The 12074-nt window shown below is 39.6% G+C and overlaps 1 protein-coding gene across 4 annotated transcripts in view; it reads left to right on the forward strand.

Moving 5' to 3' along the window:
* Positions 1-12074, forward strand: part of LOC117399810 (5'-AMP-activated protein kinase subunit gamma-2) — a 138371-nt gene that overhangs the window by 80919 nt on the left and 45378 nt on the right. For all 4 annotated transcript variants that reach the window (XM_059023353.1, XM_059023352.1, XM_059023351.1 and 1 more), the window contains one exon: positions 7767-7990. In XM_059023353.1, coding sequence (XP_058879336.1) covers positions 7767-7990 — 224 coding nt within the window. The remainder of the gene's footprint in view (positions 1-7766; positions 7991-12074) is intronic.

A 12074-nucleotide genomic window follows, 5' to 3' on the forward strand; every position in this document is an offset into this window, starting at 1 on the left:
TACAGGTGCAGGAGTGATTCAGTGCACAATGAACAAACAGAGAATTGTAATCCAGTTGGAAACAGGTTTTATTGATTAATCCCGGTCTGGTGACAAAACAATAACTCCAGGCAATACACAACAATGTGTAATGCACTGGAAGTAAATAAACGGGTTACAGTCCCAAATAATAAACACACGTATCTTTCCAACAATATACAAACATGGTCACCAGTCCTGGGTGCGTGCTGTAGTGCTCGTGGTGGGTGACACAGGTTTATAACAGTGACAGTAGTGAAGTGCTGTCCCGGGTTTTGTTCTGGCCCTTGGCGACAGCTCCGGAGCGTGTTAGCCGTCTAATAATAACAAACAAACAATTATAGACAAACAAAACAAAACCCTCACGGTACTTTTCTCACTGGGTCTCTCACAGGTCCTTACAGTTTAACGATTCAAACCATAACTGAAGGAACAGATAACATTGCTTCGACCCCTATTTATACCGTCAGTCATGACCCCTTGGTAAACGATTGCAGCTGCTTTTTATGATCTGCAGCTGCCACATCATTTCCCTTCCGGGTCGATGAGTTAGTGTACCGAAGCTCTGTCTCTTTTCTATGTGACCGACTTCCTTCTAACCCTCGGAACGAAGTGTCAGGCCAAGTAGTCCAGAGTACTCTGTTCCCGTTACTTAGCGCCCTCACAGTTCGGGAGGGAGATTTACAACCAAGAATCATTGTCTTTCTGTCACAAGTCTGCATTGAGATTAATATAAATAATAACTAAATAGAACAACCATGTTTAACACGAGCACTAGGGATAGACCAGCAGTAGACAAGCCTCTGTGACACTGCTTTGATTTGTTTTAAGGTTATATTTGTTTTATTATGCATAAACCAAACACATTAATCAAGTCCCCGGAGACACATTTTGAACTTTTGATGCCCTTTGAATGACCCTATTATTATACCATAAATAAAAAGGCCCACAATTCTCATTTTTGAACCAAAAACCCCAAACACACTGGCACAAGAAAACAACAGTAAGAAGATTAATAAGCCCTGTTACCCGTTCAGTAAGTGCTGTTTGTGGCACTGTGGGGGTTGCTGAGGATTCCGAGCCTGACTTGTTGTCCCAAAACACAGGATTTCAAGTTTGTGCACGAGTGCTGCAGTAAAGAACATGAATCACCTGCTGCGTCCACGAGTGGCTGTTCATGAGAAACGCTGATGAATTCAGCACACGCTGTCCCGTCCCAGTCTGGAAATCTACATGCAGGGCTGCACGTGGAAACCCCTAGTCCCACTCATTTCTATGAAGAGATTCAGAGTTTTTGGTAGGGGGGTAGAAGTGATTCACTGGGATAGGGTTACCAGATTTCCACAGTGAAAAATGTATATAATAACACAATCATAAATAAATGAAACATCGGGTGCATTTATTGCTGATCGTAACAACTCATTGGGGAACATTTATCAGGATCGACCGACGCAGCACTGAATTGGTGGAGTGTAAAGTAGCGATCTGACGCGGCACAAATTTGACCCCATCCCGAATGTATTAACTGTCCCAAACTTAATGAGGCACGGCTTAAGCGGACACATTTAAATGCTCAAAATGGGCTACCAGTAGCACAGATTAACAGACTAATCAGGAAAACAGTGCCTCCCCTCCAAATGGGCTACCTCAATTGAACAATAGGTAGATCATTTGTAGAGGCAGAAATGACCTAACCCAAAATGGGCTAACCTGTGTATTAACTAAAATGTACAGGTTTTAACCCACTAAAGCCCAGGTAGTTATAAGGTAGTTATAAGAAATATGTTATGACTGCTGCCATTATGCGCTTCCCTATCAGCTGCTTTCTGACTTTTTCTTTGAGCCCAAATAAGACCAATTTGAAATCTGACTTATTTTTTTACCCTTTTAGAGCCGGCGCAGTTGTTTTGCCGCTTCATAAATCTCATTTTAATATCACAGACTTCATTTACAAATGAGCCCCAACTACAATTTGCCCATGCATATCATTAAGGCTTGACACGCCTTAAAGTGCATGGCTAATGAGCGGCGGAGCATATCATGTCTGTGCAAACACGGCCTTAACTTGCCAAAAGTGTCACGATACATACGGGCCAATTTTAAGGCCAGCATAAACTTGGCGGTATGGCCTTAATGCCGTGGCAAACGCTTGATAGAATGTGAACACAACAGCACAGCCAGGATGATTTAACAAGTTTACTGTTTCTGACCGGGACAAAAAATAAAGGCTGAAAAGCAGAAGAATCCCAGCTTTCCCAGGATGTCTGGTAACCCTGGGCAGGGAATCAACTCAACCACTAGCAGATTGACTGAACTGTATGTCTGTGATTCTCTTAGCTTCTTTTTACATGATTACATCATTACAGGACTAACCCTTTTTAGTATGTAACTCACCCCCCTTTTGTAGATATCAGAGCTATATATGGCCGGGCCCTGTGGATTCACTGATTTATTTGACGCTAGGCGCTTTAACGTCTGTGCCATGAATGTTGTTGTCACATAACAAAGTCGTAAAACTGGCTTGTGAAGGCTTCATTTCTGCAGTTGTTAGGCAGCTGTTTGTGTTTATGTATGGAAATTCAGTTGACATAATATGCATTCCATAGGCCGAAGTACTGGAATGAAATATAGTATGCTAATTCAGGAGTGACTCAGCTACACTGACCCCTGCCAGGAATCGGGAGGGGTGGGGGGGGGGTTGTCTGGGAGACCCTGCTTTATATTCTGGAGCCATCTAATGACGGCATGGGCGGGTGAGATGGAGGGTAAGAGCTGGCAGATTTATGAGGCAGTTATGAATAAAGCCTTTTTCACTGATTCGGGCTGCTTCAGTGCAGGAAAATGGCAGGCCTGCTGATTAAACAGTTTGGCGATCTTACAGCTACAGCTTCTGAAATAAAAAAAAAACAAAAAAAACGTTTGTATTTCTTTTCCAGGGGACGCAGAACCAAGCTAATACATTCGAATCTTGACGGCTAAGTAGCAAGTGATGCATTGCTCTCAGCCTGGCTTCGTGTTAATGCCTTCGTTTTCCCTTCCGGCATCATAAGGGATACACCGATGTGGTCTCATTCACCCGGGTCTCTCAGCATTTCATACTCATATGTGTAATCAGATTAGATGCAGGCAGACAAATAAGTTTCAAAGGTAATGGTTCATGCAGTCGTAAAGGCTTCTGTTAAAGCCACAGAAAGTCTCCTGTGTGGCCCACAAGATGCAGCTTGCAAAACCTCAATAATGGATGAGAGGCACTAAAGCACAATGCACAAAATCATAAGAAACTAGAAGGCCTCCTGTTCTACACTGGTAGACATTCGTTATTCAGCGCTCCAGTAAACAAGTAGGATTTAATGAATGCTGTATAACCAAAAAAAAACCAGTAGAAATGTTTTCCACTTTTTCTCCACTCTGGTAAAGAAAAGCTCCGACCTACTGTACATCAGACTTACATTGTAGCTATATGTTGAGAACTCAAGTGGAGTCTTGAGATGCCTTTGTGTAGGAGTGTACTGTATAATATTCTGATTTGTCAAGAATTTTGCACGTACCATACTCTTTTTATTATTTATTTATTTATTTCGTAGCCAATGCCCTTATCCAGGGCGACTTACAATTGTTACAAGATATAACATTATTTGTACATGAAATTAACCCTTTATACAGTTGGGTTTTTACTGGAGCAATCTAGGTAAAGTACCTTGCTCAAGAGTACAGCAGCAGTGTCCCCCACCTGGGATTGAACCCACGACCCTCCGGTCAAGAGTCCAGAGCCCTAACCACTACTCCACACTGCTGCCACAGGCCTGCCATTTTCCTTCACTGAAGCAACCCAAATTTTTGTTTATATATATATGCTCTGAGCACACTCTTAATCCCAGGGGAGACGTTTAAGGAGGACAGAGATGTTTTAAACTCCTGTAAATGGTTTTGTTCGTGCACTGAGCGGGCTAAATGTCCAGACAACTTTTTAATATTAAAAAAAAAACGAATCAGAGCAGTAGTAGTGCTCTTTTCAGTTTATTTTAAATGCTTTAAAAAATGATCAAATGGTTGCAAGCCACTTTGGATCCCTGCTAATTGGCAGCCTGGGTGTTTCCAATGCCTTTACAGGTTTAACAGCATTAGTACTTCAATACAGTAATACAAATGGTTATCATATGCTCAGCCTTCAGGCTATAAAATGCAAAAACCTAAAGTGCCCACCTCTACGTTCTAGAACATTCAATATATCACTCTCTACAGCTAACATATAAATCCTATACCTTATAGCAATGCAACAAATATATGCTTACCTTCCAGTATATGGAAGTGTAGTGTAGGATATATTGAAAAATAAGAACTGTCTTCAAAAGGCAGAGACTAACTTCAACCAAACAGCAATCAGTTTTTCAGAGATCTTCAGAGCATGGACCACACAACTTGTAGTTAGCAAGCCGCGCGATACTTGACTGGGGTTTTACCTTGGTTTTTATAGGATTTTCCCTCCATTGAATACATCAGGAGTCCCAATTAAATCTGATCATCACTGAGCCTTGACAGTTCCTATCTTTGAGTTAATGATGTTTTCTAGAAGGATCCACTCAACTGTTTTCAAAATTAACTGAATGTGAGCTCATGGTTCACTATCTTCCACCCCTTCTTTCCCTAAAAAATAGGTGAACTGGAGTTCACAGGGTCCTTGCTTCCAAATACAATACAAGTATATGTGTATATATGAGAGATGTTTTAATATGTAACACCAAATCTATTCAATTATATTAACCTGGGTCAAAAAAATATATGTCCCTCTTAGCCGCATATTAAGTTACCTTTTCAGTGTGTTGTCAATGGGTCAGTTTAACTTCATATACAAATGTGTGTTAACAAAGTATTTGACAAAGAGTGTAGGGGTTTATCATATCATAAGCTTTTGAATAAGACCACTAAGCATATAGTGGCAAGTCCAGTTATTTTCATTTAAATTCAGGCTATAATAAACATGTTAAATATAATAGCCTTGTATTAACTGGTACCATGCTTGGACCAAGCTTGACCTCTCTCTCGGTTTCTAAAAGTTGCCTGCAGTTGCCTGGTTTCAGACACCCTGTTTACTTGCAAAGGCTAGTGTTTTAATTAATATGAAGCTCCACTGTAAGCACTTTAACAAATTCACCGCATGAAGTCATTTTTGTCCGATTCAAGAGACACCTGGACCGGTATCTTTTCAGATAATAAAAAAAGCTTACATCCTTATTTTATAACTCAGCTCTCATTATTTTCTTATAATATAATGAGATACATACTTCTGTCTTTTTAAAGCACCTTCCGTTAGTTATCAGTCAAGGTTGGCAAATCCCGCTTTCAAGAGCCAACACCGAATCCTGCTTTGAGGTGCCAAAGACTAAGCTTTATTTTTTGAAGGTCTAATGCCCTTCCAGATTTCTACTGTGTGTCTGAGACAAACGTTTAATTCTTTCACTCTACAGTTTCCCTGTAAATAAATACATTTGTTTCTTACGGCAGTAAAATCATTATATAAACTAAACATTTATATTCTTTAGTTTAATTGATAATGTCTAAAATACTTTTTGTTTAGTTAGAGAAACTGAACTAATTCTTAAATTAATTAAATTAAATGAACATTAACTCAAATGTGTCTTAACAATATGTTTGCAATGTTAACAATATGTTTGCAATATCAGTGCCATGCTTCTGTTATAATAAACTTTTACTATGTTCTTTCAATAGTTTAACTTTAAATGGAATTATAAGATGTATTTCTAATTAAGTTACTTCAGCATAACAGTTGCTCCTAGTAATATTATTTTACTCTATTGATAAATATTTTAAGCTTTTAATGGAAGGTCCAGTTACTATATCTAAGTACAGGCTATCATTAATATATTAGAATGCCATAGTGTTATAGTGACTGAACTAAGGCCCAGACCAAATCAAAACTCTGACACCCCACTAATAGCACTTAACAAAACTGTATTTAATAGCGTTTTCTTTTTTTTGTAAGTATCTTATTTCTTCTACTCATAAAAAGAAAACGCTATTAAATATAGTTTTGTTAAGTGCGATTAGCGGGTTGTCAAAGTTTTGATTTGGTCCCAGCCTAAGTCTGACCTTCTTCAGTGTTCATACAAAATCCTCTGCTTTTTGCCAATTCTAGGGTTGATTAATATGAAACACTATCGTAAGCATTTTCCAGTACTCATTATTTCAAACCAATATCTAACTTAACGTATTAACACGTCCTACGCTTTCCATTCCCATCTCTTCCTGCCAGGTTCCAATTCATTTCTGTTACATATATAGAAAATGATTATTGTAATATAAACTCCTATCGTCTGTTATACGAAAGGTATTTTGTTTGTTAATATTAACGAGATCGCTCATTATAGAGAGGATCTTTGCTTTTAAATCGCTGACCATCAAAAATCCCCACTACATTGGCCAAAACTACTGACTCAACACTGCTTTTACAGTTGTATTCCTTCAGCAAGTTTACTGTTAGAGTTATAGTTTATACTTTAAATGATTTTATAACATGTAGTTCTAATTCAGATATGTCAATATAGAAATCTCTTATAAACTGCAATTCTATTTTACTTCATTGATATACACAGGTTACTTTTTAATTAGCAGCAAATGCAACCTTGAATATTAAAACTTAGGACTGCTCATACATTTACTTAATGTTATTATATTAGGTTTCTTATTTATTTAAATACTTTTGTTTTTCTTACTATAATCAAACCTAGTTCAATTGCTTCTAGCATATTAACTGTGCTCCATAGATTCTACCATTCTGCTCTTGCTGGATCAGAATGTTTTGAGACTCTGAGTCTAATTAAAAAAGATGCTTTTGCCTGATAAGGGAGGTTTGGAACTTTCAGCAGGTCAGTCTGACCTTCAATGCAATGAACTCCTTCTCACAGGTCTTACACAGATCTGCTAATAATATTTTCTACTGGTTTTATATTCTTTAAAACACATTACAGTCATTACAGTATTTTTTGCATTTTCACAAATGTTCAATTTGTTTCCCAAAGATCAGCCTGCTTCCAGTAGCTGCGACAGTCTTGGGTCAGTTTCTGCTCTCAGTGAGTCCGTTTCTGCTCACAGGTGTGGGTGACAGTCTTTAAAAGTCTGATACCTGCAAAAACTTCAGTCTTGTTAGCTGGGCTCCCATCTCTACATTCTCATTCCCATCATCAGTGGGCAAACACATTTTAACTGAATCTGGGTCCATCAAAGAACCGCACACCCTTGCAACCGAGGCCTTCCATGCAAAAGGATCTAATGACTTATAGCACAAAAGGGACGTGCCAGAACAATCTGTGACAGAGTCCATGTCAGAGTCCATGTGATCTACCTTGAAGCAGTACTAATTCAATATAATATGTTGTGACCAGGTTTGACATGAAGCAAGGTCCACTCCAAGGATGCACAGAAGTACACTTGTATTACCACAGGCACTGTACACTGTCATTATCTTCCACACTTGAACAGGAGCCACATATTTCATAATTGGCTGCCAGTTATTAATTACTTTCTGCTCCATGGAAAGGCTATCAGCCCAGCTCCAAAAATATCCTGGTGATTAACTGCTGTTGTAGCAAGCCATGAAGTCACTACAACAGCAGTCAATAAATAACGTCAATAAATAACATCAAATGTTACAGTATGCAAGACAGTAAATGTTTATAGCAAAGCTAACAATTCAACTATGTATTTCAAATCCCTGCTCCCTTTCCCTGCAGCCTCAGGACCCCCCTCTCCACCTTCTACTCCAACCCAAGCGACCAAACAGCCCTCCTTTCCCCTGGAGGCATACAAGAATGAGCCAGAACGGTTAGCGGCGCGTCTCCGCTCTTACTCCTCCCCCCCGGACACTGGCCAGCGTCTCTCCCTCCACACGGGCCAGACTGTGGTCTCAGCCAAGCCGCCCACACCCTCCCCGGCCCCCATTGCTACCTCAGCACCTGTGAGTATGACACTGCACTACAGTACCAGAGTTCATGGGTTCAATGAAGGCATCCAGTTAACATTTGTTTCGCTGGCATGAATTTTGAATAAACTTTTTTTTTTTTAAATGGTACTGATTCTCGTTTCAGAAAACAGTATTCCTGGGTTAAAAGGGTAAATGACACAATAAATCTTGAAAGAATGTAAAAATGATATGTGGTACCAGACTCTAGTAACCCTTTCAGTCCTGAATTAGTTTTGTCTAGCTAAACAAGGGACTCTTTTATTGCGTATACATGAGAACAGGACAGAAACATTTTTTTTTTATTACATATATTTCTACACTAGCTCAGACTGGGAACTAGGAGTCCCGTGAGGTTCCAACATGATTTCCAACGGCGTGTGTTAACATAGGTGTATAAATATATGTACGTAAAAAAGGTCCTGTCTCATTTATACTCAATAAAGGGGTTTATTACAGGGGTTTATTCTTCAGCTCGACAAAAATAATTCAGGACTGAAAGGGTTAAATTGTGCCCAATCAATAAATACTGACAAGATATTGATTATTGCCTGTTTGTTTTTAGGACTATTTTAAACATCACATAGAAACAGTAACATCGTTCCAAAGGGCTTGTGTTTCACAAGAGAGTAAGAGCTACTGACACTGGGATCGAGATGGCTCAAGGGGTCCAGTACACTACAGTATGTCATGGAACCTTTGATGATAGTTTTTTCCACAGCTAAATCAATTTGTTCTATTTTTATTGTCCCTCTCAATCCTTTTATAACGGGACAGGCTGGATTTCATGCTAAAAAGGATATTTTTTGTTTTCTGTGTTAAAAGCAAAATATCCAAGGTTTGAATATAATATAATATCCAGTCAATCACCACATTTCAGTGCATCAGCTTGACCACGGGCCCAGGTCACCAAAGTTGCATTAGCTTTATTATTGTAGCATTTTTTTTACAGCTGCTCCCTTATTTCTTAATGTTGTTGAAGCTGACACCCTGGGATCCTTCAAAGAAGCTGCTTGATGAGATTCTGGGATCAATAAGCTACTAACAACCAAACGAGCAAGATGTGCTGAATGGCCTCCTCTCGTTTGTAAACTTTCTTATGTTCTTATGAAAGTTCTGTTACTGTGCTTCAGTGGAGCTTTCTGGTTGGTGGATGAAAGTTCTGTTACTGTGCTTCAGTGGAGCTTTCGGGTTGGTGGATGAAAGTTCTGTTACTGTGCTTCAGTGGAGCTTTCGGGTTGGTGGATGAAAGTTCTGTTACTGTGCTTCAGTGGAGCTTCCTGGTTGGTGGATGAAAGTTCTGTTACTGTGCTTCAGTGGAGCTTCCTGGTTGGTGGATGAAAGTTCTGTTACTGTGCTTCAGTGGAGCTTTCTGGTTGGTGGATGAAAGTTCTATTACTGTGCTTCAGTGGAGCTACCTGGTCGGTGGATTAAAGTTCTATTAATGTGCTTCAGTGGAGCTTCCTGGTTGGTGGATGAAAGTTCTATTAATGTGCTTCAGTGGAGCTTCCTGGTTGGTGGATGAAAGTTCTATTAATGTGCTTCAGTGGAGCTTCCTGGTTGGTGGATGAAAGTTCTATTAATGTGCTTCAGTGGAGCTACCTGGTTGGTGGATGAAAGTTCTATTACTGTGCTTCAGTGGAGCTTCCTGGTTGGTGGATGAAAGTTCTATTAATGTGCTTCAGTGGAGCTTCCTGGTTGGTGGATGAAAGTTCCGGTACTGTGCTTCAGTGGAGCTTCCTGGTTGGTGGATGAAAGTTCTATTACTGTGCTTCAGTGGAGCTTCCTGGTTGGTGGATGAAAGTTATATTACTGTGCTTCAGTGGAGCTTCCTGGTTGGTGGATGAAAGTTCTGTTACTGTGCTTCAGTGGAGCTTCCTGGTTGGTGGATGAAAGTTCTATTACTGTGCTTCAGTGGAGCTTCCTGGTTGGTGGATGAAAGTTATATTACTGTGCTTCAGTGGAGCTTCCTGGTTGGTGGATGAAAGTTATATTACTGTGCTTCAGTGGAGCTTCCTGGTTGGTGGATGAAAGTTCCGGTACTGTGCTTCAGTGGAGCTTCCTGGTTGGTGGATGAAAGTTCCAGTACTGTGCTTCAGTGGAGCTTCCTGGTTGGTGGATGAAAGTTCCAGTACTGTGCTTCAGTGGAGCTTCCTGATTGGTGGATGAAAGTTCTATTAATGTGCTTCAGTGGAGCTTCCTGGTCGGTGGATTAAAGTTCCGGTACTGTGCTTCAGTGGAGCTTCCTGGTTGGTGGATGAAAGTTCTATTAATGTGCTTCAGTGGAGCTTTCGGGTTGGTGGATGGAAGTTCTATTACTGTGCTTCAGTGGAGCTTTCGGGTTGGTGGATGGAAGTTCTATTACTGTGCTTCAGTGGAGCTTTCGGGTTGGTGGATGAAAGTTCTGTTACTGTGCTTTAGTAGAAAGTTCTGAGGTTTCTAATTATAAATAACAACGTGGCCATTGGGAAAACAAAAACTGTAAGCTATGTGCTGTCTCTTGTTTCATTGTGTTCTAACATTTAGATAATAGCTGAATTAATGGAACTCTTGCCTAGCCTGAATTGCTTTTTTTATATATTGATAAAGATCACAAATATGACTGATCAAATCATAATTAAGTGATGTTACATCAAAACATTTACTGCAGTGAAACATGGTAAAAGCCTAGAATAGTTCAGTAAAACAGCACAGTAAATGCATGGGAACCAATACTGTGTATATACAGTGATAAACTTATGTAAGGGAAGCCCATCAACAATGAGATCAGTGGCAATATTCTGGGTAAATAATGCACTTGTGGTTTCCGTAACCCTGTTTCATACATCTTTATTATGACCCTTCTAAAGGTACATTTTCAAAGACATTGTGTGGTTTACTATTCTCTTTTTGTATTTGTATTTAGTATATCTTATTAATGTTTTGTCTTACAATTATTTACCATGAATGTTCTTATCTGTGCTTTTACTCTGCTGTACTACCCTTTGCTAAGCTTTTAAGAGGGGAGGCATTTGGTTAGTGTAGTTAATAACCCATTACATTACAACGGGCCGTTACCCGCTGACTGTCTGGATAGCATCTTGTTGTCTAATGTTAACCTGGTTTTAACAAGCTCAGCCATTAGAATGGTTAAATGAGGTTCCACATATTGTACTAAATGAGACATGAATATGGGTCTGTCATTTGCCATTTAATATAGCACAGTGGCTGGGAAGGCCTGGTTAAAATATCATTAAAAGCTGTTTGGTCTTACATATGACAGTTGTTGTAGAAGAACTGGTAAATACTAAACAGATGTTTACATAACGTTTGGCTGTGCTTTTCTGCAACTAGCATAAACATTTTTTGACAAGTTTACCCATGAATAGCCCTGAAGGCTGATAATGTTTCCATCGACTTTGCCAGCTTTCGTCACTGGACAGAATGAAATGCACATGTTTTCAATGCACGGGTTGAGTCATCTCTTATGGATTTGTGGTGTCGACATGCACGTCGTTATAGTGTTACTTTCTCTAATCCCCACACTGCTGCAAACCTTGAAATCTAATTTTCGATGTTTCATCTGCAGCGGTTGTGTTCGCTATAGCCCCAGGTACTTGCACTGGGAATTGGATTACCTTGTAATAGTGAGTTTGCTTCAGAAAGGGTGATTTAATGGCAGGTCCCATGGTGGAGCGTATTAGAGCCTCAGTGAGAATTCACAGGATGCTTTCAGTGTTCAAGTGCAACAGAATTGGTTTGCAGGAAACCAGGAACAATTGTGAAGAAACCTCAACACTCTTTCAGGGAACTGATACACCCTGTCCATTAAGCCATAAAAACGCTGAGCTCTGGCAATGCCTGAAGTGTAGGTCTGCAATGCAACACTTTTCTGTACACATAAGGGTGCCCTTTACTTTGTTTGAAATAAATGGATTAAAATGCCACATACCTGCAGATTGTTTTAATCGATGCAGAAGTTGACTTTCTAAACAGTGTGACTTTATTTTATTTTCACAGATGTCTCCCGAGAGAAAACTATTTCTGAAATGCAAAATAAACAGCTAACATTGTCAAGTCTCGCAGATCCCATAGATAAATG

Source organism: Acipenser ruthenus, chromosome 4 (assembly GCF_902713425.1).
Source record: "Acipenser ruthenus chromosome 4, fAciRut3.2 maternal haplotype, whole genome shotgun sequence".
Classification (NCBI taxonomy): Eukaryota; Metazoa; Chordata; class Actinopteri; order Acipenseriformes; family Acipenseridae; genus Acipenser; species Acipenser ruthenus.